Below are 27756 nucleotides of genomic sequence, written 5' to 3' on the forward strand. Positions count from 1 at the left end.
ATCCCCTGGTATGTTTCTAACTCTACCATTTGAGGTAAGTCAGCTTGAGCATGTCCCGAATTGCACATCTCTTCCCTCTCTTATTCCCACTCTTATATTTAACAGTGATCACTTTTCAGTTAAGTTTCAGCACTTAAGAAGAATTGTGTATTGATTACAGTATTCAACTAAAAGTATTAAGTAGAACAAACAAGAAAAAATACTAAGAGGGATAACATATTAAGTTGCTCATCAACAGTCAGGGTGAGGGCTGATCAAGTCACCGTTTCTCATAGTGTTCATTTCACTTTAACAGGTTTACTTTTTGGTGCTCAGTTAGTTGTCACCAATCAGGGAGAACATATGGTGTTTGTCCCTTTGGGATTGGCTTATTTCACTCAGCATAATGTTTTCCAAATTCCTAACAGGGATCACTTTTCAGTTAAAATTTAAACACCTAAGAATAATTGTGTGTTAATCACATTAGGAGTTTTATTGTTAATAACAGAGAGAATCAAAGAGGCAGGTACACCATGCCTGCCTTCAGGAGCAGTACTCTTGATGTGAGGAAAGCAAAGGCTTTACTTTTCTTTTTGCTTAAGTTCTCTGGCTTACAGGAATAATCAGGCATGTCTTTTGAGTACACCTGTGAGGACTTGAGAGGTAGACATTTAATCCTAATTTTACTGAGGTAGTCATGTTCAGTAGCACCTGGTAAGGTCCCTTCCATTTAAGCTGTAGCCCATCTGAAGAGGATCTTTCTATGAATGGCTTGTTCAGGGAAAGGTGCTGAAGTTGGTTTGTAGAGGGTCAGCTTTCAGAGACTGGGTCCAGGGTTTGGCATTTCAGGCTGCTATCCACACAGGCTGCAGAGTAATCTCTGGAAAGCACAAGCAAAATGTTTGCCCATCATTATGAGGGGATCAGGCCCCTTCCATTGTTGGGTGGTTGGGTCCCTCCATCAAACCAGAGGCGTGAAAGGTCTCCAGTGTCTCACCACTGGTTGCTCTCCAGGGGGTGAGACCTGTAAGAACTTTACAGTGAAAGGAGCAAAGTTAACACACTGATAGTGGGGGTACCGTACTCTCCCCTCTGTTTTTTAATCATAGTCTTAAGGTCCTGCATGGGAAATTAGTGCACAGTGACTCCTATGGTTAATTTCACAATTCACACTCTTTTGTGTGCTGTCAGTGATCACCCAAGGCTCTTGACATGAGCTGTCTAGGCTATGGAAGCCTTCTGAATCCACAAACTCCATCAATATTTAGAGAAGGCTGTAAGCAAAGTGACAGTTCTCCCTTTGAAGAGAGTACATCCTTCTTTGATGACCACTTCTTTCCACAGGAGTCTCACCCAGGAAGACTCTTCATGTATGCACACCTTTTTGCACAAGTGTCCTAACTTTCCACACCTGAAATGCTCTTTTGGGCTTTTTAGCCAGACCAGAATGCCCTTAGGGATGACTCTGAGGTCATTGAGTGTTACTAAGAGCAATTGCCATTCTATGAGTCTGCTGTATGGACTGCTTCCCATGTTGAAGCATTTACTCCTCTTTAATTCTATTAATTCTATTGATATGATCACTTTAACAATTAGTGCCTCCTATATGACCAATCTAAAACTTAATGGAATCAAATACAGTCACTTTTAAACTTAATCATATATATATATATAAATATGTTAAAACTTAAGATGTCACTTTCACCATCTAGCCCAAGGGGATTTCAGATCCCATGGTGAAGTAAATCCAGCTGTGAAATTATGATTTAAGCTCTCATTTTGGCTATGCTGTTACACAGAGTATGTTAGTCACTCCTTTCATAAGATCTAAAAATCAAACTACATCTTGAGGAATCCCTCAGGATAGAGTCAGTGTCCCATCTTAAAGAGAATAGAGAAATGTGGGAGCAAGTCAGGCTTGCCAGAATTCCCACAGACAATGTCAAATGGACTCTTAGCAAGTGGTTTTAACCATTAAATAATAGCTTATAAAATATTTACTGTAGGTCCAATGCCTTCTATAAATTTTAAGAATACATGTTTTTAAATATATCTTAAATATCTAACATGATGTGGCTTGTTTAAACAGCAAACAGAAACATAAAACATTTTTTAGTTTCTTTCTATCAACAAATTTAAAACATCTGACAAAGAGATTCAGGTCACATGAATCAAATGTATCTTCAATTAATTTTAGCTATTAAATTTATGAGCAATCTTTCCTTTATAAACCAATTAAGACAGAGCTCAAAATAAATTTTCCCATATAGACATACAATATGTACACACACATAACACAACATACAAGGTAGAACAATAAAGAAGTTTTAGTAATAGTTTCCTAAAATCTTTAGCTTTTTTTTTTTATTACCAACCAATTAAAATTACTTTCTGTTCTTGGTCAACTTGATTAACCATACTTTCTTCCAGTTGGAACCTGTAGTGCATTATTCACTTCATCTGTTTACAGAACAATTCAAAATTACTGAATTCAATAGAAGTGGCTGGGAAAAATCCATCAGAACCTATAGGAGGGCAGCTAAACACAGAACCAACAATGTTTTAGTTTAGAGCAGCAAATCTGATATACAAAACTGTGGATGAGAAAAGACTTTAAATAGCTATGTCTAACAGGATAAACTCATTAACCAACAAGAGGCATTTGCTTACTTTACACAGTATTTTCAAAAGTACCTGTAGGATTTTACAAAACATTTAATTCTTTTAGGCCTCTGGGCCTTTCTCCTTAAGATAACCATCATGTCTAGTAACACAAGATCATTAGACTTTTTAACTTTCAGACATTTGTATCAGTGGCATTTTATATTATCAAAACTTAAAATTTAGCATGACTTCACATTTTAACAATACCTGTAATATAACCTAAATAGCCTGATTGATTAGCTGGTGTCTCTTCAAGATGAGAGACATATATCCTTTGACATTTCCAGAAACCTAACTGGAAATATCAAAGTCCAAATTATTTGGAACTTTGATTTTTTTAAATGCCTGTAAAAGATGACAAGATGTCTTAAAATATCTGGTTAAAATAAGATCCTTAACATCATGACAAAGTATAGACCAGATTTGATCAACTCATAACTCCTTTAAAACTCAGTTATTTTAAACAATTAGAACTTAAGAGGCATTAAGAGAACATAATAGATTACTTTAAAATAACACAAAATCTGTCTCTTTGGTTGTTCAAAAGTCAGAAATAAAACCTTAAATTTAAGACCTGGTGCATTGAATCAAATCCCATAATTTGGAACAGTTTTAAGAGTCAGAACTAGGGAAGAAAGAATAGCACCCGCATGGGAGACCAGGAGGAAGCACCTGGCTCCTGGTTTCAGATCAGCGCAGCATGCTGGCTGCAGCGCGCCAGCCATAGTGGCCATTTGGGGGGTGAACCAATGGAAGGAAGACTTTCTCTCTGTCTCTCTCTCTCTCACTGCCTAACTCTGCCTGTCAAAAAAAAAAATCAACAAATGACAAAACTGATGAGGATGTGGAAAAAAGTTACCCTGGTCCACTGTTGGTGGGAATGTAAACTGGTACAAGCCACTGTGAAAGACCGTATGGCAATATCTTACAAATCTGATTATAGACCTACCATTTGATCCAGCCATCCCACTCCTTGGAATTTACCCAAACCAAAAGAAATTAGAATATGCAAGAGTTATCTATAACCCCATGTTCATTGCAGCACAATTCACAATAGCTGAGATCTGGGAAGAATCCAGATATCAATCAATTGTTGACTTGATAAGAAAATTATGGTATATACACACTATGGAATACTACTCAGTTATTTAAAAAAAAGGAAAGAAAAAGAAACCCTGTTTTTTGCAATAAGATAGAGGAAACTGGAAACCATTATACTTAGTAAAATAAATGAGTCTGCGAAAGACAGATATCATGTTTTCCCTGATCTGAGGTAGCTAATAGAGTACCTAAAATGTAATGTATTGGAGTTAGATACACATTTTGAGATTTGATGATTGTTTAGAGCCCTTGTCTCTTCCATTGAGGAACAGTGATTTTTTTTTTAATTTATTTTTTTGCTTCATACTATTTGCTGACTTGTTGAACTCTTAGTGTAGGGTTAACTATACAATCATTAAGTAAACTGAAAACAGATTTTGTAAAATTAAGTGGGAATGTGAGAGGGAAGAGGAGAAAGGGTTGGAGTGTGTGTGGGAGGGAGGGTATCGGGGGAAGTGTCACTTACATTCATTAGTCTGTATATATGAAATATATCAAACTTATATTAAATAAAATTTTAAAAGGAAGTAAATATTTAAAATTCAAAAAATTTATACCAATAACAAGGAGAATTTTAAAGGTGTTTATATATAATATATATGTGTGTGTTTAATTTATGACATTACAATATAAATGTACATATATATAATTTGCAATATAAATATATAGAGAGCAACATTTTGAAATTTTTATAATGTATCATCAGAAAAGAATAGCTCAGATTTCTGTAATAATCCAGTTTCTGATCATTACAAGAATGAAGAGTAAGCCACCAAGTTGTAGCTCATAAGCTGTTTCTCTGTGTCTCCAAGTCTACCAACCTCTAAAATTAAATAAACATACATGATTCTGGGATAAAAATCACATTAAGATCCCACTATTTTCCCGTGTAATTTTCAGAAAATATGCTAGTATCTAGACACACAATTGGCAAATTTATCTATGTATAAAATATATGTATATTATATATGTTACATATATTCATATATATATATATATATTACATTGAGGAGGAAGAATTATTACCCTTGGCTAAAATGGCCCTGAGACACTGTGTACCTGACAGTTTCCAGGGCAACTTAGAGAATGTTGGGGGTGATGATGATCTTACAATAAAAGTGAAATCACCATGGCCACAGATTCACAGAGCTAGGATTGGCCTAGAATAAAATATTTGTGCAAAAGAGTGACTCCAGTGAATTTAAAAATTTACTTAAATTTTCATAATTAAAGGTTGATTTCAAGTTCCATGAATGTCTGTAAGGCGAAGAATGAAATCTCCTGCTAATGAGTGATGGAACTGGCCCTAAATTGTTCTCATATACTGTGAAAATAAAATTTGTACATCTTCCAGAATTTGATGGCCTTACAATGTTAAAGTAAATCATGGTAGACTGAAGTTCCCTGCACTAGAATTGGCATAAATTAGGTTATTATTTATTGAGGTGGTAATAATAAATTTGAATCAACATGAAAAATAGAGAAATGTATTCAATATATTGACAGTTGTGTGTACAAATGGTAAATTTAGTAGAAGCAGGAATAAGGTTACAAGGAGATGTAACAGATATTAATAAAAATGGCCCTAAATACACATTTAAATACAGAAAATTTGTGCTCTCTTAAATCAAAGAAAGCTTATGCCATTGAATTCAGTAATTTTAAAACCAAGATAAAATTGTCTTGATCCAATGCATGGAAATTTTAAAGAGAATGACAATTTTGATTCTCGAAATATAAAGAAGCTATAAAAAAGTGTCCTTGAAAGTGTAAAAGAATGTAATGTTCTAAAATTATTTGATAGGCCATAAAGATGGAGGTTGCTAAGACAATTTGAACATTATTTAGTGCATTCATGATATGAAAATGTAAGTGCCCAAAAGAATCATCATTCCTTGGCAGTGCTAAGATTGCTGTCCATGTGGATATTGACATACTCAGATGAAATTAATAAAATGAAAGACAAAATAATAGAAACCTGATGCACATGGAAGTTAAAACTTTGCCTTGCTGTTAGTAACAATGTGTATTTTAACGTGAGCCATAACTAAAAAATATGTGGATGAATATTTGGTGAAAAAACAGTCCAGAATAAACTGGAAAAATTACAGTATGATACAGACTTGCAGTTTGGAAAATTTCCACAATCAGAAAATAATTTACAGTTCCAGGAGCATCTAGAAACATTAAGAATGTATCCTATGCTGATGACCATGATGGTGCTGGCACTGCAATGTACTCAAATCCTATACACATGACAGTTGCTTGGACAACTTCCAGCATTTAGAGTGAGTTGATGATCACACAATTATAAATCAAACCATGGTACCCATCATTTCCCTGTTAGGAATGTCACAAATTGGGTTATTCATTACACATGCAGGTGATAGTAGTAAATGACAAAATAAATATGCATTCCATGGAAGGCATTTAATTTTGATTATATGGTGTATAAATTAGTAATTTGGAAGAAACAGAGTCATAATCATATAGAGATGGGCTAATAATTGGATGGTAGAGTAGGGAGGGAGCTTACTGCTCTAGCCCAGGAGAAGATAGTTTTAAAAAAGTGGAAATAGAGTAGTCTCAGGGAAGAGTTAGGGAAAAAATGAGAGAGGAAATTCTACTGACATGAGAGGGACATGGTGGACCCACATGGAGGGCATGGTGCCCACGGCTCATGACTCCAACAGCTGAGAACCTATGCACTCGAACTGGAAAGTGAGGTGAGACAAGACCACAGTGGCCTGAGCCACCAGCAAAAATGTGGCAGGAACCTAGAGGTAATGAGGCTTAAATATCCAAGGGAAAGTGTGCCAGCCAAACTAGAGGAGAGAAAAAAAAAGGGACAGTACAGACACATTTCTCTCTCTCCAATCACCTCAAAAGGCATGCAAGCTGATAGAGCAGGAGCCATTTTGGACATACATAACATCTGTGCCAGCTTGTGTCTACACCAGGCAAGCAGCCAAGTGGAGACTCCTGATGCTGGTAGGGAAAAATAACAGGAAACTAGGAACTTGTGACTGTGTGAAACTTCTGAAGCAGGACTGTGAAAAAATAAAAAACTGAGGGTGTGCGGGAAGATTTGCGGTGTGACTGGGACTTTGAGCACTCTCAGTGGGAGAGGCCACAAGCTTGGGGGTTCCTGGTTACCTGATGAGAGACATTTCTGGAGAATCTGAATTTATACTGAGGACTACACAGATCCTTTGTGTTGTTCTTTGGACAGAGCAGACAAATATTATACCTACTGGGGCTAGTACTCAGGCACTGGTCTCCATTGAGGAGAAGAACCCAACTGAGCAGAATATACTTCCCTTCTGATTAAAAAAAAAGGAGAAATAAGACTTAACATGCCAAACTTGGGTGTGTCACCTGAGGCACACCCTTAACCCTAGAGACTGAAGAGTTCTCTGGCCACATCCACTACAAGCCTCCAGAGATTCAGTGAAAGCAGAAAGACCACTTATCTACCGTACAAAAATAAATCCACCACAGTGGAATAAAAAAGAAGAAATCTTGCTGGTCTGGACAAGTGGTGGCAAATTCTTTCAATTTCTGTTTGTTATGAAAGGTCTTTATTTCACCTTCATTCACAAATGAGAGCTTTGCAGGGTATAATAATCTGGGATGACAGCTTTATTCTCTTAGGACTTGGGCTAGATTTTGCCATTTTCTCTTAGCCTGCAGGGTTTCTGATGAGAAGTCTGCTGTGAGTCTAATTGGAGATCCTCTGAGAGTAATCTGATGTTTCTCTCTTATGCATTTTAGAATCTTCTCTTTTTGTTTCATTGTGGCAGTTTGATTACAATGTGTCATGGCAAGGTTGTTTTCTGATCATGTCTATTCAAAGTTCTGTGTGCTTCCTGTACTTGGATGTCTCTTTCTTTTTCCAAACCCGGAAAGTTTTCTGCTAATATTTCACTAAAAATGCCTTCTAATCCTTTCTCTCTCACCATGCCTGCAGGAACTCCTAGAACCAGAATGTTGGTCTTATTTTTTTTTTTATAGTATCCTGTAGATTCCCAACAGTCTTTTTTAGATTTCTAATCTCCTGTTCTTGTGTTTGGTTTGACTGTATACTTTCCTGTACTCTGTCTACTAAGACTGGTATTCTCTCTTCTGCCTCACTGATTCTGTTTTTAAGGCTCTCCACTGCTTTTTTTATTTGTTGTATTGAATTCTTCATTTCATTTTGATTTCTTTTTAATATCTCAGTTTCATGTTCTGTTGAATTCTTCATTTCATCTTGATTCCTCCTGATAATTTTTATTTCATGGGAGATATTTTCTTTCATGTCCTTCATGGATTTCAGTAGTTTGTGCATTTGCTTTTGATTACTTCTATGTAATCTTATGACCAAATTTTTGAGTTCTATTTCTTGCATTTCTTCTCTCATCATCTTCATGACCTAGTATTGAAATGTCATGTTGTTTTGGGAGCATGATGATGTTTTCCTTATTCTTGCTTCTTGGATTCTTGCATTTGGCATTTGTGGAAATACTCGTCTTTTTTTTTTTCTGGCAGTTTTTATCATTGTATTATGACTGTAAATAAATGGACTTTCTGCTTTCACTGAATCTCTAGAGGCTTGTAGTGGGTGTGGCCAGAGAGCTCTGTTCAGTTTTCAAGGGTAAAGGGTATGCCTAAGGTGACACATCCAGGTTTGGCATGGTAAATCTTTTTTGAATCAGAAGGGAGTTATATTCTGTTCAGCTGAGTTCTTCTCTTCAATGGAGACCAGTGCCTGAGTACTAAATCAAGTGGGTATAATATTCACTATGTCCCAAGGACCACATAAGGATCTGTGCTCTCAATGTGGGACCTCTGTCCTTAGTGAGAATTAACAGTAAATCTAGTCTTCAAACACCTGTTTAGCTGGGAGCCTAGGAAAAAGTGCTCAGGCAAGTAATATTGTGAAAAATTAGTTCTAAGTAATATGAAAGATAACCCAGACAAAACAGCAGTCCAGCAAATCATTCAACCTCACTGAAACTACCAGCAGCTACATCATTCATTTTCTATTAAATCTGTTTATAATAAGATTTAATTTGATGAACACTTGCAAGAAGCTGTGGGGACTTAAACAGGGATGAAGAGCTATTTCTTATGGGTAGTAATGGAGTTGAAATGGATTAGTTGCACAGCTATTATCTAGATGGGAAATAAAAGAGCTACTGCAGCTAGATGCATCATAGCATTTGTAGCCCTGTTATCATGGGATAGCCAAGCAACCTAGGAAAAGTGTTCCTCCTGAGGGTATCCTGAGGAACTAACTGAATGTAAATCAGATTTATATTAATCCAGAAAGGACTTTCTAAATTGGAAGGAATAAAAATACACATTTTCAATAAAAATGAGGGCCACCTGCAGGAGCAGGGAATAATGCAACAAAAAAAGGTTGTAAAAAATTATAAGTTAAATTAATACAAAAATGTACTACAGGGGCCAGCACTGTGTCACAGCAGGTTAATGCCCTGACCTGAAATGCTGGCATCCCATATGGGTGCTGGTTCGAGACCCGGCTGCTCCACTTCCAATCTAACTCTCTGCTATGGCCTGAGAAATAGTAGAAGGCCCAAGTGCTTGGGTCCCTGCACCTACATGGGAGATCTGGAGGAAGCTCCTGGTTTTGGATCAGCACAGTTCTGGCCATTGTGGCCAATTGGGGAGTGAAGCATTGGATGGAAAATTCTCTCTCTCTGCTTCTGCTCTTTCTGTGTAACTCTGACTTTCAAATAAATAAATCTTTTTTTAAACAAATACTACATTTATGCTCCTGCTTCTCTATTGCAATGGGTATGACATGGATAGACTTCATTCCATGTTCTTGTCTCAAGGCAATTAGGAATAGAATGAAAAAGAGTAGAAAAGTGGCATCATGAATGAAAAAGGCATTATGCATTCAGTAATACAGGAAAATTCAGATGAGTGTTGCAACTTAGAGGGTTTGAGGTTGTCCCTTTAAAGAATGAGGGTAATGTGTGTGGCAATATCTACTTGCATATTCAAATAGACCTTGGGTAGTGGAGTCTAATCCAGATGTGCACACAGATAAGTTGAAATTTCTCATGGGTATATAGGTCACCACACACTCATTCCCTTGTGTTGCACACAACACTTATTATCCAGGGCCAGGGTACACTATTATGACTGGAACATGTGTCACTTGATATGCTTATGGTCACATCACTGGTTTGCACTACAATAATGAGGGGAAAGAATCCTGGGTGGCCAAAAAAGCAGCTATAAAACAAGTAACTTTGTAATTGATGAAGATGGTATTCCAAATAACTGTTGAAATAACTGTTACTCAACTTTTAAATATTTATTAACAAAATTTACACAAGAGAGCAAAGTTCAGTTCATATACTTGATTCCACTCAGAATAATGAGAAACCAAAAGTTCCGGTTGAATAAGAGAAAAATTTCTGAAGAGCGGTTAACCACTCTCTGTCACAATTCATTATGAAAACTGCCCAATACTCACTAAGGTGTGATTCCACCAAAGAATTCTTCCAAACAAATTATACTTCAGGGACTTCTCTCTGTAATCTTGCTATGTTTTGTGGAAGTTTGCCTAATAATAAAGGTATTTCCTATTACAATAAATCATAGGATTTTTTCTTTCTGTGAGTTGTCAGGTAACCATTGACAGGTGACATATGGTACATAACTTTTCTATGCATGTATGTTTTCTCATTTCAGAGTCTCTTCATGTGAATTGATTAATGGCAGAAAATTTTTTCACATTCATTAAATTGACATTTTACTGTATGAATTCTCTGGTGTTAGTTGATGTTTAATTTCTTTTTTTTAAGATTTTTATTTATTTGACAGGTAGAGCTACAGACAGTGAGAGAGACAGAGATAAAGGTCTTCCTTCTGTTGGTTCACTCCTCAAATGGCCACAGTGGCCAGAGCTGCACTGATCTGAAGCCAGGAGCCAGGTGCTTCTTCCTAGTCTTCCATGTGAGTGCAGAGGCCCAAGCACTTGGGCTGTCTTCTACTGCTTTCCCAGGCCACAGTAGAGAGCTGGATTGAAGAGGGGCAGCTGGGACTAGAACTCGCACCCATATGGGATGCCAGTATAGCAGGCGGAGGATTAACCTATTGCTCCACAGCGCCGGCCTGATGTTTAATTTCTGGCTATGGTTTTTTGAGTTCTATTGCACTTGAAGGGTATCGCCTTTCTTGAGTTGCATATTTATGCAAACCTGAATTCTATGAAAATATACTTCCACATTCATTACACTCCTAAGAAACCACTTGTGTGAATTTTCTGATGTATAATGCCATTTCTGACAAATGGCTTTTTGTCACACTAATAATATTTCTGAAATTCTTCATTTTCTTTAACAATTTGTGTTATTTATTTGAAAGTCAGAGTTAGAGAGAGACAGGGAAGCAGAAAGAGGTCTTCCATCTGCTAGTTCACTCCCCAGATGGATGCAATGGCTGGAGCTGCAGTGATCCAAAGCCAGGAGTCAGGAGCTTCTTCTGGGTCTCCCATGTGGGTGCAGGGCCATCTTCTACTGCTTTCCTAGGACATAGCAGAGAGCTGGATCAGAAGAGAAGCAACTGGGACTAGAACCAGTGCCCACATGGTATGCCTGCATTTCAGGCCAGGGCTTTAACCTACTGTGCCACAGCGCTGGTCCCAACCTTTCTTCCTTATGGGAGTGCCTATTGTATGGGATGTAATTTCCAGCAAAAGGCTCTGTCACATGGTTATGTTGACTTTGGAAAAAGTCCTTCACATTCATTATATCCTTAAGTTCTCTCCCTTGTTTGATCTACATGTTATGAGGTATTCCTTCTGACAAAAGGCTTTCCCACATTTATTACAAGATTTCTATCATGTAATAAATTCTCTGATGTTATATTGTGTAATTTTGGCAGAGTTTTCCAAAATTCATTCCATTCATAAGGTTTCTCCCCCATGTGAATTCTGATGTTTTATGAGGTGTTACTTATGGATAAAGGCATTATATCCAAAGTGTTTTCCCCCATATGAATTAGATGATGTGCAATGAGGGCTGAATTATGGGAAAAAGCTTTCCAAGTCATTATGTCCAAAAGGTTTCTCTTTATGTGCATTTTCTGATGCATTCTGAGATGTGACTTATTGCCAAGGGCTTTTCTACAGTCATTGCATTCATGAAGTTTCTCCCTGGTGTGAATTCTGTGGTGTAATATGAGCTGTGAATTATAACATGATTTATAAAGGCTTTTCCACACGTACTAGATTCATAAGGTTTCTGCCCTGTGTGAACTGTTTTCATATGAGTATAACTTATAGAAAAAGGCTTTTCCACAGTCATTACATTTATGAGGTTTCTCCCCTGTGTGAATTCTCTGGTGCACGATGAGGTGTGACTTTTGTCCAAAGGTTTTCCACAGTCATTACATTTATGAGGTTTCTCTCCTGTGTGAATTCGCTGATGTTTCCTGAGGCCTGACTTGTATCCGAAGGCTTTTCCACAGTCATTACATTTATGAGGTTTCTCCCCTGTGTGCATTCGCTGGTGCACGATGAGGTGTGACTTTTGTCCAAAGGCTTTTCCACAGTCATTACATTTATGAGGTTTCTCCCCTGTGTGAATTTGCTGGTGTATGATGAGGTTTGACTTTTGTCCAAAGGCTTTTCCACAGTCATTACATTTATGAAGTTTCTCCCCTGTGTGAATTCGCTGATGTATGAGGAGGGATGACTTTTGTCCAAAGGCTTTTCCACAGTCATTACATTTATGAGGTTTCTGCCCTGTGTGAATTCGCTGGTGTATGAGGAGGGATGACTTGCGTCCAAAGGCTTTTCCACAGCCATTACATTTATGAGGTTTCTCCCCTGTGTGAATTCGTTGGTGTATGAGGAGGGATGACTTGCGTCCAAAGGCTTTTCCACAGTCATTACATTTATGAGGTTTCTCCCCTGTGTGAATTCGCTGATGTATGAGCAGGGCTGACATTTGTCCAAAGGCTTTTCCACAGTCATTACATTTATGAGGTTTCTGCCCTGTGTGAATTTGCTGGTGTCTGATGAGGTCTGAGTTTTGTCCAAAGGCTTTTCCACAGTCATTACATTTATGAGGTTTCTCCCCTGTGTGAATTCGCTGATGTTTCCTGAGGCCTGACTTGTGTCCGAAGGCTTTTCCACAGTCATTGCATTTATGAGGTTTCTGCCCTGTGTGAATTCGCTGGTGTATGAGGAGGGCTGACTTTGTTCCAAAGGCTTTTCCACAGTCATTACATTTATGAGGTTTCTCCCCTGTGTGAATTTGCTGGTGTATGATGAGGTTTGACTTTTGTCCAAAGGCTTTTCCACAGTCATTACATTTATGAGGTTTCTCCCCTGTGTGAATTCGCTGGTGTATGAGGAGGGATGACTTGTGTCCAAAGGCTTTTCCACAGTCATTACATTTATGAGGTTTCTGCCCTGTGTGAATTTGCTGGTGTATGATGAGGTCTGGCTTTCGTCCAAAGGCTTTTCCACAGTCATTACATTTATGAGGTTTCTCCCCTGTGTGAATTCGCTGGTGTATGAGGAAGGATGACTTGTGTCCAAAGGCTTTTCCACAGCCATTACATTTATGAGGTTTCTCCCCTGTGTGAATTCTCCGGTGTACTATGAGGTGTGACTTTTGTCCAAAGGCTTTTCCACAGTCATTACATTTATGAGGTTTCTCCCCTGTGTGAATTTGCTGGTGTATGATGAGGTTTGACTTTTGTCCAAAGGCTTTTCCACAGTCATTACATTTATGAGGTTTCTCTCCTGTGTGAATTCGCTGATGTTTCCTGAGAACTGACTTGTGTCCGAAGGCTTTTCCACAGTCATTACATTTATGAGGTTTCTCCCCTGTGTGAATTCGCTGATGTTTCCTGAGAACTGACTTGTGTCCGAAGGCTTTTCCACAGTCATTACATTTATGAGGTTTCTCCCCTGTGTGAATTCGCTGGTGTATGAGCAGGGCTGACTTGTGTCCAAAGGCTTTTCCACAGTCATTACATTTATGAGGTTTCTCCCCTGTGTGAATTCGCTGGTGTATGAGGAGGGATGACTTGCGTCCAAAGGCTTTTCCACAGCCATTACATTTATGAGGTTTCTCCCCTGTGTGAATTCTCCGGTGTACTATGAGGTCTGACTTCCACAGAAAGCCTTTTCCACATTGAAGGCATTTATAAAGTTTCTCTCCTGTGTGAATTCGCTGATGGTTTATGAGGTATGACTTCTGTGTAAAGGCTTTTCCACAGTCACTACATTCATGAGGTTTCTCCCCTGTGTGAATTTGCTGATGTTTCCTGAGGAATGAATTTTGTCTAAAGGCCTTTCCACAGTCATTACATTCGGAAGGTGAATTAAAACTGAGTGATTTTCCACAAGGTTTACATGTGTAAAGTTTTTCCCTTGTATTTAGTCTCTGGTTTATTGCAAGATGTGACTGGTGAATGACAGGTTCAACATACATAATGTACTTATAAAATTTCTTTCTTGTGTGAGTTTGTTGATGCATACTGAGGCTAGAATTTTCATGGATAGCTTTTTCTATTTGCGTTGCTTTTCCAAAAGTGGCAGTTGACTTATTATGGTTTTCTGCCATATGAACCCTCTCAGATTTACAGAACATCTTTCTTGTGAAGACTTTTGCTTGTCCAGTGGGTCCAAATGGCTGCTTCATGATGTGAATATTGTCAAGCTGACTAAGAGGCTCACAGAACTGGAGAGATTTTCCAGGTATCTTAGTGTTATCAAATTTCTCTCCAGCCTGTAGTTGATCAGGCCCACTGGGGGGATACACAGTGTGACATTTATTGCATTCCTCAGGCTTCAATCCTGAATAGATTCCCTTTTTAATAATCAGTGTTGGAACATGGCTTGAATTTAAACTAAGTGTTTTTCTTAATTCAATTCTCTTGAGAGCTGATGTCTTGTTATTTTTCATAAAATCATGATTCAGATTTTTGTCCTGACTTTCCTGGTTGATCCTAATCAGGTCATCCCTTTTCATGACCACTGAAATGAGAAAAAAGCAATCATGTCACTGAATCACATGTAACCGTTTCTCCTGGCATATTCATGTAAAGGGAATGAAGTTACTTGTTATCCAAATGGCATAAGATGTTCACAAAATCAGTATGAGGTACTTATTTGTGACCATTATATGGTTTTTCTCCTTAATACATTAATATACCATAAGGTTTCCCAATGTTCAAACATGATCCTTTCTACTATGAGAATTTGTCAAGGATGGTAGAATGACTTTTGTGCTATGATGTGTGGGATACCTGCATCTCAAAACAGTGTCAGTTTGAGCCCTGGCTACTCTGCTTTCAGTACAGCTCTCTGCCTATGTAAACTGGAAGGAACCAGATAATGGTTCATGTGCCTGGGAACCTGTGAGAAACTAGGGAAGACTAGAGGGATTCTAGAGTTTTGGCTTCAGACTACTTAGACCTAAGTGTTGCAGGCATCTGGGAAGTGAGCTAATAGAGGACCTCTTTCTCTCTCTCTCTTCTCTCACTATCACTCTGCCTTTCACAAAGATGAAATAACTATAAAATATTTTAAAGAATGGGCAAATATGTAATAAAAACATTCACCCACTACCTAGCAACCATTTTTTTCCCTGTGCTTTTTCTCCAGTTTATTTTTATAAAAATTGTGTGCTTTTTGCTTCTCTGATATCTCAACCATAAACATGAAAAAGTTTTACTGATCATTTACTTGCAGGTGGAGAAGAGTGAAATGTGCCTGTACTTTAAGCAGGACAACATTTAAGGAGTAGGACTTAAATCTATGAGTGTCTCATGCTCAGTCTTCCTAGGTAAACAGCATTTGTGGGATTTTTCAAATGAAAAACTACTTTGTCTCTACTCTATGACAGCTTCCCCAAATTCCTAAGGACACCCAACACCTTCAGCTTCTCAGAAGTACAACAGGTACAGAAAATTCCCAATATACGACTTTAGTTAAACACTCCCAATCAGTTTGAAGAATTTGTTTCTGCAAACCAGGATGTGCTCATCTTCTTTCAAAAGTGGTTTCTAACTCATTCTGAAATCATCAGTGCTGGTTACCTCCTCTAAAGTCTTTCTAGAAACATTCCTGTGTGATAATTTGAATTTCTGGAGGCATTTGATCAGTTGCCTCCTATTTTCACTGAAAGCTTCATTTCCTATGTTTTTCTTATATTTTTATTTGCATATTTTTCAATGATACTGAAAATAAGAGAGAAATCATACTTCAAACTCCACCCTTCAAGAAATCTGAGCCACTCAACATAACCCCACGAGGCTACTTGACCTTGGGTCTCAAAATCTCATTACTTTCTTGGTGAGTCTAGGATCACTTATTTTCATGTTTTATATAAGTTCATGCTTAGTTTAGGATTTCTTTTTTCAAAGATTTACTTTATTTATTTGAAAGCTAGAATTAAAGAGAGAGAGAGAGAAGTCTTTCATCTGCTGGTTCACTCCCCATATGGGAACAACAACCAATGCTGGGCCAAAATGAAGTTAGGAGCCAGGAGTGTCTTTCTTGTCTCCCACATGGGTACAGGAGGCCAAGGATTTGGTCCAACCTCTGCACTTTTCTCAGATGCATTAGCAGAGAGCTGGATTGGAAGAGGACCAGCTGGGACTTGAACTGGCACCCATATGCAATGCTAGTGTTGCAGGCTGGAGCTTTAACACACTGCACCACAGTGTCATTGCTAGCTTCATAATTTCTGATGTCACAGCACAGAGGCTTACTCATGACCATCTTTTATTTTTTTTTTTAAGATTTATTTATTTGAAAGTCAGAGTTACAAGAGAGAGGAGAGGCAAAGAGAGTAAGATCTTCCAACCAATGGTTCACTCCCCAATTGGCCACAATGGCCAGAATTGTGCTGATCTGAAGCCAGGAGCCAGGAGCTGCTTCTGTGTCTCCCTCAGGTGCAGGAGCCCAAGGACTTGCACAATCTTCTACTGCTTTCCCAGGCCATAGCCAAGAGCTAGATGAGAAGTGGAGCAACTGGGTCTGAAACTGGTGCCCATATGGGATGCTGGTGCTTCAGGCTAGGGTGTTAATTCACTGTGCCACAGCACCGGCCACATGACCATCTTTTAGCATTTACTTATTTACTTACTTGAGAGTAAGAGAGACAGAATAAAGATAAAGACAGACTGAAACAGAGCTTTGCCAACTATAGGCTCACTCCTCAAATGTTTCCAACAGACTATAATTTTCTTATTTATTTTAGAAGCACAGAGGGAAAAAAAGAAAGAGACTAAGAAAGAGAGAGTTCACATTTATTGATTCAGTCCTGAGCAAGTTCTATGCCTGGGCAAAATCATGAGTGGGAACTCAATCTGAGCAATGAGTTAGAAATAAGTTTCCAGGGGCTGGCATTGTGGCATAGCAGGTAAAGCCACCACCTGAGGTGCTGCCATCACTTATGCGCACCAGTTTAAGTCCTAGCTGCAGACTGACCTGAAAGGCTCTGATTCAAGCATTCATCCACCATCCATGGCTCTTCTCCTCGCTCCAACTTGAAGATCAAGTCAGGTTTGGTAATGCAGTGCCCTATTAATGGAAACAAAGTAAGACTTTGTAAACTCACTATCTTGGGTTATTTAAAGGACTACAGCTTGGTTCAGGAGCTATGCAACAAATGTTCCAATTTGAATCTTTTGTTAGATGGTAGATATTCAGATTATTCACAGACTCAAATTCTAATCCTGCCCAATATTAAACATTATAAAGTGTTCCCTTATTTGTCAAATAGCAAGAAAATGTTATCACTGGGCATGTGATGGGTGTCACTCACCCAAGGAGAACAGGCTGCTGTAGGTCTCCAGCATCACATCTCTGTACAGGATCTTCTGAGCATTGTTCATTTTCTGCCATTCCTCCCATGTAAAGTACACAGCCAGGTCTTCAAATGCTGTCATTACCTATAATAATACACTTCCAGTCAACATGTTAACTCTGTCACAAAATAAACACTGACAGTTGTGTATGGATATGAAGGAAAAAAGGAAGGATATGGTTTCACATTAGACTTGTTGAGTGTTTAGAAAGCCACACGGAGCATTCAACAGAGTCAAACCCATGATCTACAGGCTGTGAGAAATGCCCAACCTAGAGGGAAACAGGAGGCTCAAATCACAAATGCCACATCATTCAAGGGGAATTGCACAGCAGGCTAGAAGAGGGGCAATACTGACTCTTGACTGGGCAATGTTAAGGAGAAGTATGTAGAAGCATTGAGAAAAAAAGGCAAGAAACCATCAGTGAAACTATGATGGGAATGAACAGAAAACAATTTCCAGGAAAACACCATGCATATCATTTCCAATATGTCAGAGAAAAAATATATTAAAAGACAGGGCAGACATTTAGCTTAGTGTTGTTTATGATGCCACCTCAGAGTGTCCATGACTTCCAATGCCAGCTGTAGTTTCTAGCTCCCAGATAATGCAAACCTGGGGAAGCAATGGTGATGTCACCAATGAAGGAGGCCTAGATTCCATTCCTCAATCCTGGCTTCAGTCCTGCCCCACCTGTTTGGTATGCTTATCTAGGAAGTGAATTAATGTGTCAAAGCTCTCTATCTCTCAGTCCATCAACTTTTTTCTCTATCAAGCTAATAAATATTTTTAAGTAAGAGAGAAAATACAGGTAAGACAAAGAATACAAATTAGTTTTTGCCCTTGTCTATGATTATTCTACTGATAAACAATTGAAATAACATTATACCTAATTAAAGTGAAAGCAATGGAAATACTTGCCCAAAACATTCAAATGATAAACATTTGAAATGACATTATACATAATTAAATGAAAGCAATGGAATTATTTGCCCAAAAAGAGAACCTGGGAATGTCTGCAGTACAATCTGCATTTGTGACTCACTGAGAAAAATGCTTAGAGATTTGTTTCAGAACTTGCAATAGTCACCAGAATTGTGATCCAGCAGGCTAAGCCTCCACCATCAATGCTGGCATCCCATGTAAACAGAGGACTTGACTCCTTGCTGCTCCACTTCCAATCTAGTTCCCTGCTAATCTGATTGAAAGAGCAGTGAAAATGGCCTGAGTATTTGGACCCTTCCACCAATGTGGGAGACCCATGGAGTCCCAGGCTCCTGGCTTTGGCCTGGCCCAGTCCCAGCCATTGTGGGCATTTGGGGAATGAACACTAGATAGAAGATATATCCTTTTGTCTCCCTGTCTCTCCCAATCTCTGCAAGTCCACCTTTCAAATAAATAATCTTAAAAAAATAAATGAGCCTCCAGTAGATTCTTTTCTCCACACATTCCTTATCCTATTCCAGAATCCAATTCAGCTTCTCAAAGGTATTAAGAACTCCATTACTCTAACAATTTGAAAACAAACTTAACTGATTTGTGTTCCAGCACTAGGTAACTCTTCCTCTTGCAGAATGCTAAGTGTTTACTTCATAGGTAGCACTAAAACACTGTTCAGTACATCATCTATGTGTAGAATGTTTCAGACATGACCCCAAAAATGTAGCATATTGTGCTTAGTTTCAACTCAATTCATGTAACAAATATATATTTTGCTATAGCAACAGAAAGACAAGAGACCAAACTGCATTATTATAGATGACAGTAATGTTTCATAATCATGCCAAATTCATAATTCATTTCTGTATATTCTGTGATAACAAATTTTATGTTTATTTTTCTATTTTAAAATTTTGTAAAGATTTATTTATTTATTTGAAAGTCAGAGTTACACAGAGAGAAGAGAGGCAGAGAGAGAGGTCTTCCATCTGCTGGTTCAGTCCCCAATTGGCTGCAATGGCTGAAACTGCTCCAATCTGAAGCCAGGAACCAGGAGCTTCTTCTGGGTCTCCCACATGAGTTCAGGGGCCCAAGGACCTGGGCTATCTTCCACTGCTTTCCCAGGCCATAGTAGAGAGCTGGAACAGAAGTGGAGTAGCCAGGTCTCAAACCAGTGTCTATATGGGAAGTCGATGCTTTAGACCAGGGCATTAACCCACTGAGCCACAGAGCCAACCCCATATTTTCCATTTTAATTAACTATTATACTGGGACTGGCACTGTGGCTAGCAGGTAAAGCCACTGCCTTCAGTGCTGGCATCCCATATTGGTGCCAGTTCAAGTCCCAGTGGCTTCACTTCCAATCCAGCTCTCTGCTATGGCCTGGGAATTCAGTAGAAGATGACCTAAGTCCTTGGGCCCCTGAACCCATGTGGGAGACCCAGAAGAAGCTCTTCACTTCTAGCTTTGGACCAGTGCAACTCGGGCCATTGTGGCAAACTAGGGAGTGCACCAGCAGATGGAAGACTCTCTCTCTCTCTCCCCCTCTGCCTCTCTGTAACTCTTTCAAATAAATAAAAAAAAAATCTAAAAAAATAAATAAATAAACTAGCATTAAACACCTAAAATGAGTACTGACAAGCTGGGGAATAATTAAAAAAAAAAACACTTACAGGTGATATATTAATTTTCTTTCCTCTTAGAAACATGTGGAGGACCCAGAATCATACCTGGGAGAGAAGGTGAATGGCAGGAGTTCAAAGAAAACTCTAGAGGCCAACGCTGTGGCATAATGGGTAAAGCTGCTGCCTTCAGTGCCAGCATTCCATATGGGTTCTGGTTTGAGTACTGCCTCCTCAACATACAATCTAGCTTTCTGCTATGTCCTGAGAAAGCAGTGGAACATGGTCCAAGTCCTTGGGCCACTGCACCTGCATGGGAGACCCAGAAGCTCTTGGGTCTTGGCTTTGGATCAGCTGAGCTCCAGCCTTTGCAGTAATTTGGAGGGTGAGCCAGCAGATAGAAGACTTTCTCTCTCTGCAACTCTTTCAATAAATAAATGAAATCTTAAAAAAAAAAAAAACCCTCTGGTTTCCTTCTGCACTGAACAGTGGGGAAAAAAAGGATATAATAGAATGAATAAAGAATAATAAATACATTAACCAAGAAAATATCAGCTTCACTGTGGAGGAATAAACCTCTAAAAATAGAAATACATAGGAAAATGCACCCACCTATATTAAGTGGCAGAGATTAAACAGAAGTTATCATTGGTTTAATGAAAGCATTATCTACAAATTTTGTAAAATAATAATGTAAAAGTAAAAAGAAAAGTTGAGTGTTCAAATGAATAAGGTTATCAGAGATAAACATTATGTTGTTATTAAAGTTTATACTAAAGAAAGTTAACAAATACACATAATGTATATTTAATGCAGTGCACTTTACCAGTAATGATTCCAAGTAGCACCTTTCCCTGTATTCATCCCTTCACAAAACCCTGGATTGGGGCTGGCATTGTGGCCTAGCGGGTAAAACTGCCACCTGCAGACTGGCATCCCATATAGGCACTGGTTTGATTCCCAGCTGCCCCACTTCTGATCCAGCTTTCTGCTATGGCCTGGGAAAGCAGTAGAAGATGGCCCAAGTCCTTGGGCCCTAGTACCCATGTGGAAGACCCAGAAGAAGCTCCTGGATCCTGGCTTTGCATTGGCATAACTCTGGCCATTGCAGCCAACTGGGGAGTGAGCCAGCAGATGGAAGAGCACTCTATCTCCCTCTCTGCCTCTCCCTCTCTCTGTGTGTAACTCTTTCAAATAAATAAATAAATCTTTTTGAAAAAGACCATGAATTTCACCATTTCAATTGATTTACCCCATGAGATACCAGTAAATGTGATAGAAATAGACAATTTGTAAAATATTTATTTATATGAAAGAGTTGCACAAAGAGAGAAGGAGAGGCAGAGAAAGAGAGAGAGGGAGAAGGAGGAATAAAGAGAGGTCTTCGAACTGCAGGTTCACTCCCAGATAGCTGCAATGGCTGGAGCTGTGTAGATCCAAAGATATGAACCAGGAGCTTCTTTCAGGTCTCCCACAAGGGAGCAGGGGCCAAAGGACTTGGGCCATCTTCTACTGTTTTTCCAGGCTGTAGCAAAGAGCTGGATCAGAAGTGGAGCAGCTGAGTCATGAACTGACACCCATATGAGATGCTGGCACTGCAGGCGGTGTCTTTACTTCCTATGTCACAGAACCAGCCCCAGAAATAGACAATTTGTAAAGTATTTGCCTTCTCAGATTTTCTTTTTCTGACAGTTATCTTCTGAAAAACCCTGGGGCCTGCCTGTTGAAGAGATAGTATGTAGGCTGGCACCGTGGCTCACTAGGTTAATCCTCCACCCATGGCACTGGTATTCCAGGTGACAGTCCCAGTTGGGGTGCTGGTTATGACCCAGTTGCTCCTATTCCAGTCCAGTTCTCGGCTGTGGCCTGGGAAGGCAGTGGAGGATGACCCAAGTTATTGGGCCCTGCACCCACAAGGGAGACCAGGAGGAAGTGCCTGTCTCCTAGCTTTGGATCAGCACAGCATGCTGGCCATAGCAGCCATTTGGGGGGTGAACCAATGGAAGGAAGGCATTTCTCTCTGTCTCTCTCTCTCTCACTAACTCTGCCTGTCAAAAAAAGAAAAAAGAGATAATATATAGCCAAGATTCACCACAAACCCCAGACACTTAAGTGAAGCCTCAATCAGTTCCCCAAATGGCTAAACTCTCATTTCTGCTCCTGGACTGATCATAGGAACTGCCCAGCTGAGTACAGCCCAAAACACAGAGTCAGAACTGCAAATCAAATGGCTATTTGTTAAGCCATTGTGTTTTCTGATTTGTCCTACATCAAATGCGATATATATCAGTAAGTATGGCAGAAAGTTGAATTACATGCAAACTACAATGCATACAACTTCAAAATTTCATTTGGAAGTTCCCAATGGCCAACAGGCACATGAAAAAATGTTCAAGGTCATTAGCAATCAGGGAAATGCAAATCAAAACCACAATGAGGTTTCACCTCACCCCGGATAGAATGGCTCAGATGCAGAAATCTACCAACAACAGATGCTGGCAAGGATGTGGGGAAAAAGGGACACTAACCCACTGTTGGTGGGAATGCAAACTGGTCAAGCCACTATGGAAGTCAGTCTGGAGATTCCTCAGAAACCTGAAGATAACCCTACCGTTTGACCCAGCCATCCCACTCCTTGGAATTTACCCAAAGGAATTTAAATTGGCAAACAAAAAAGCGGTCTGCACCCTAATGTTTATCGCAGCTCAATTCACAATAGCTAAGACCTGGAACCAACCTAAATGCCCATCAACGGTAGACTGGATAAAGAAATTATGGGATATGTACTCTTTAGAATACTATACCACAGTAAGAAACAACAAAATCCAGTCATTTGCAACAAAATGGAGGAATCTGGAACACATCATGCTGAGTGAAATAAGCCAGTCCCAAAGGGACAAATACCATAGGTTCTCCCTGATCGGTGACAACTGACTGAACACCAAAAAGGAAACCTGTTGAAGTGAAATGGACACTATGAGAAATGGTGACTTGATCAGCATAGCCCTGACTGTTAATGAACAACTTAATACATTATCCCTCTTAGTAGTTTTTTTGTCTGTTCTACTTAATATGACTGGTTTAATTCTGTAATTAATACACAGTTATTCTTAAGTGTTGAAATTTAACTGAAATGTGATCCCTGTTAAACATAAGAGTGGGAATAAGAGAGGGAAGAGATGTACAATTTGGGACATGCTCAAGCTGACTTGCCCCAAATGGTAGAGTTAGAAACATACCAGGGGACTCCAATTCAATCCCATCAAGGTGGCATATACCAATGCAATCTCACTAGTCCAAGTGATCAATTTCAGTTCACAATTGATCATAATGAAAGGACTAAGAGTCAAAGGGAGCACATAACAAGTCTAGTACCTGCTAACACTAACCGATAGAATAAATAAAGGGGAGAGTGATCCAACATGGGAAGTGAGATACACAGCAGACTCACAGAATGGTGGATGTCCTAAACAGCACTCTGGCCTCAGAATCAGCCCTAAAGGCATTCCGATCTCATGGGCTGAAAAGCCCATGAGAGTATTTCAGGCATGGAAAGCCAAGACACTCTGGGAAAAAAAAAAAAAAAAACCCTAAATGAAAGATCTCTGTGAGTGAGATCTCAGTGGAAAGAACAGGTCTTCAAAGAAGGAGGTACCTTTCTCTGAAGGGAGAAGAGAACCTCCACTTTGACTATGACCTTGTCTAAACAAGATAAGAGTCGGAGAACTCAAGGGGCTTCCATAGCCTTGGAAATTCATGATTGGTGCATAGGGAGATTACTGATGCCATAAACAGGAGTGTCAATTTGTAAAGTCAACAACAGGAGTCACTGTGCACTTACTCCTCATGTAGGATCTCTGTCCTTAATGTGCTGTACATTGAGACTTAATGCTATAATGAGTACTCAAACAGTATATTTCGCTTTGTGTTTCTATGGGGGTGCAAACTGCTGAAATCTTTACTTAATGTATACTAAACTGATCTTCTGTAAAAAAAAAAAAAAAAGAAGAAGAAGAAGAAATTATCAATTCCCAACTTGACTCTCACTGGGATTAAACATGACAATAGGTCTGATCTGATTTCATCATCATTTAAAAAATCATCTATTATTTTTCACTTGATGTTTGTGTGGTAGCAAACTGTTGAAAACTTTACTTAATGTATGGTAAACTGATCTTCTGTATATAAAGAGAATCAAAAATGAATCCTCATGTGAATGGAAAGGGAGAGGGAGTGGGAGAGGGGAGGGATGCGGGTGGGAGAGATGTTATGGGGGGGAAAGCCATTGTAATCCATAAGCCGTACTTTGGAAATTTATATTCATTAAATAAAAGTTAAAAAAAAAGCTCCTATAAACACAATCTTTGCCTATCAATTAGACCTTAGAAAAGCTGATACTAAAAAAAAAAAAAAGTCCTGGGATTCATAAAAATATATTATCTGGAGACCATAAGGTTGTTCTTCACATTTCCGCTTATATATGGTCATTGTGTTCTTTTGGTTTATATTTTAAGAAGCTTATTATATGAAATCTAATTTAATATAATTTTACTATCTCAGAAGGCAGGATAAAGGTTCACAGTAATTTTCTGTAGCTGCATGTATACTGCATATTGTTCAAGAAGAAATTACTGAAAGGGGGAAAATTTTTATGATATGCTTTTTGTTTTTTTTTAAAGATGTATTTATTTATGTGAAAGTCAAATTTATTCAGAGAGAGAGAGAGAGAGATCTTCCATCTGATGGCTCACTCTGCAAATGGCTGCAATGGCCGGAGCTGCACCAACCAAAGCCAGGACCCAGGAGCTTCTTCCAGGTCTCCCACATAGGTGCAGGAACCCAAGCACTTGAGCCATCTTCTACTGCTTTCCCAGGCCATAGCAGAGAGCTGGATCAGAAGTGGAGCAGCTGAGTCTTGAACCCGTGCCAATATGAGATGTGGGCACTTCAGGCCAGGGCATTAACCCACTGTGCCACAGCACTAGCCTCATGATATGTTTTTTGAAGTCATACACTCCAAACATTGCATTAGTTGCAAAAGGAAGGCATGCTCATGAAAGTTTTCTAAAGCAGTACTATTTGAACTGGTGACAATTTCTGAAAAATAAATGTTTTTTAATTAAGTGTGGCAAGATAGAGAACATTAGGCAGAAGTTAAGGTGCTGGGTATTTACAAATCATGTGACACTACACAAAGCACTTTTCTCCTGAAATACAATTTATTTCATCTTTTTTACAGAGATCCTGGCAAAACTTCCCTGAGCTACCATGAAGGACTATTAGAATACAGGGGGCAAGAGTCCTTCAAGATGGTGGAATAGGGAGGGAGCACACTGATAGTCCAAGAAAAGATAGTTTAATAAAAGTGGAGATACTGTAGTTTCAGGAAAGAGTTAGGGGAAAAAACTGCAGAAGAAACTCTTCCAGAACTAGTGGGAAAAGGTGGACCTATGTGGAGGGCACGGGTGCCCATGGCTAGGGACCCCAGCTGCCAAGTCTACACGCCAGTGCTGGAAATGGAGGTGAGGCAAAACCTCAGTAGCCCAAGACACTGGCAGGGAAGTCGCAGGAAGAGCCTAGAGGGAATGAGGCTTGAAGCCCTGTGGGGGAAATTCCACTAGGCTAACTAAAAGAGAGAAATAAAATAAATAAAATAAAATAAAATAAAATAAAATAAAATAAAATAAAAGGGACCAGTATGGACATGATTCTCTCTCTCCACTCACCTTACAAAGGTGAGCAAGACAAAGAGCAGGCACCATTTTGGACATATGTAAAACCTGTGCCACCTCAGGGCTGTGCCCACCCTCAGCCAAGCAGAAAAACCTGACTCTGGTGCAAGAAATAAAAGGAGGTTAGGACCTAGTGATGTGTGGGAGCTTATGAACTGTGACTGTGAAAAAAAAAATTGAGGGTGTATGAGAGAACTCATGGAGTGCCTGAGATGTGAGTTCTCTTGGGAGACACTGCAAACTTGCTAACCTTGGCATCCTGGTGGAAGACTGCAGGGGAATCTGAGCTTACACTGAGGACTGCATAGATCCTTTGTGTGGTCCTTGGGACAGAGCAGACGAATATTATACCCACAGGGGCCATAGTTCAGACACTGACTGCCTTCAATTCCACTCAGCTGTGAGGAATTACTTCCCTTCTTAACAAACAAACAAAAAAAAAAAGAGAGAGAAAGAGAAAAAATTTAATATGTCTAACCTGGGTGTGTCACCCTTAACCCTGAAGAATCAAACAGAGCTCTCTGGCCACACCCATCACAAGCCTCTAAGGATCCATCAAAAGCAGACAGTCCACTTAATCGAGTCATAGTATAATAAGAAAAACCACAACAGCAAAAAAAAAAAAAAAAAAGAAGAAGAAGAAGAAAACCAAAAAATATCTCCATAATGCCAAGCAAGAAATGCAGAAACTGAGTAAACAAGAACAAGGAAGACATTATGATGCCCCCAAGTGAACAAGACACTCCAAGCCAAGATTATAAAGGTGATGAGATAGAAGAAATGCAAGATATGGATTTCCAAAAATATATGATAAGAACACGTAGAAGTTCTCAAAAACAAATTCTTGAACTACAGAAATCCTTACTGGACAGGGTAGAAAATCTCTCTCATGAAAATGAAATCTTAAGGAAAAATCAAAATTACATGAAGCAATTAGTAGAACATGAAATTGTGATAGTGAAGAGAAATCAAAATGAAATGAAGAATTCAATAGATCAAATGACAAATGCATTTGAGAGCCTTAAAAAGAGAGACTACCAAACTTAGAAGACAGAGCACAGGAAAGCATACAGTGAAACCAAAGAAAAGAAGAGGAAATTAGAAATCTAAAAAATATTGTTGGGAATCTACAGGATACTATTAAAAAACCCAACATTCAGGTTCTAGGAGTTCCTGAAGGCATGGAGAGAGAGAAAGGACTTTTTAGTGAGATACTAGCAGAAAACTTCCTGAATTTGGAGAAGGACAGAAACATCCTAGAATAGGAAGCTCATAGAATGCCTAATAAACATGACCAAAAGAGATTTTCGACATGACACGTTGTAATCAAACTCACTACAGTGAAACATAAACAAAAGATTCTAAAATGTGCAAGAGAGAAACATCAGATTACTCTCAGAGGATCTCCAATTAGACTCACAGCTGACTTCTCATCAGAAACCCAACATGTTAGGAGGGAATGGCAAGATATAGCTCAGGCACTAAGAGAGACAAATTGCCAGCCCAGAATATTATATCCTGCTAAGCTCTCATTTGTGAATGAAGGTGAAATAAAGACCTTTCATAGCAAACAGACATTGAAAGAATTTGTCACCACTCGTCCAGCCCTGCAAAAGATACTTAAAGATTTGTTACACAGAGAAACACAGAAACACAGCCATAAATATGAAAAAAGGTAAAGGAAGAAAATCTCCCAGTAAAAGATCACAGGAATTTCAAAGCATATATTAGAAATATCTTTGGGAAAATGGCAGGGCAAAGTTACTACTTATCAACAGTCACATTGAATGTTAATGGACTCAAATCTCCAGTTAAAAGACACGGACTGTACGAAAGGATTAAGGAAAAAAACCCATCTATTTCCT

The 27756-nt window shown here is 39.0% G+C and overlaps 1 protein-coding gene and 1 non-coding gene across 2 annotated transcripts in view; one reads left to right on the top strand and one right to left on the bottom strand.

The window, feature by feature from the left end:
- The window catches only part of LOC127489541 (uncharacterized), a 511334-nt gene that overhangs the window by 172832 nt on the left and 310746 nt on the right, over window positions 1-27756 (top strand). The window lies entirely within an intron of this gene.
- The window catches only part of LOC149122895 (uncharacterized), a 178714-nt gene continuing 159704 nt past the window's right edge, over window positions 8747-27756 (bottom strand). Inside the window, 5 exon segments of the mRNA XM_089312504.1 lie at window positions 8747-12038; window positions 12040-12140; window positions 12143-14758; window positions 17219-17311; window positions 17556-17682. Coding sequence (XP_089168630.1) covers window positions 11838-12038; window positions 12040-12140; window positions 12143-14758; window positions 17219-17311; window positions 17556-17682 — 3138 coding nt within the window. The 3' untranslated portion in view covers window positions 8747-11837.

This window comes from Oryctolagus cuniculus, chromosome 13 (assembly GCF_051225735.1).
Source record: "Oryctolagus cuniculus isolate XC-2025 breed Fujian yellow rabbit chromosome 13, ASM5122573v1, whole genome shotgun sequence".
Taxonomy (NCBI): Eukaryota; Metazoa; Chordata; class Mammalia; order Lagomorpha; family Leporidae; genus Oryctolagus; species Oryctolagus cuniculus.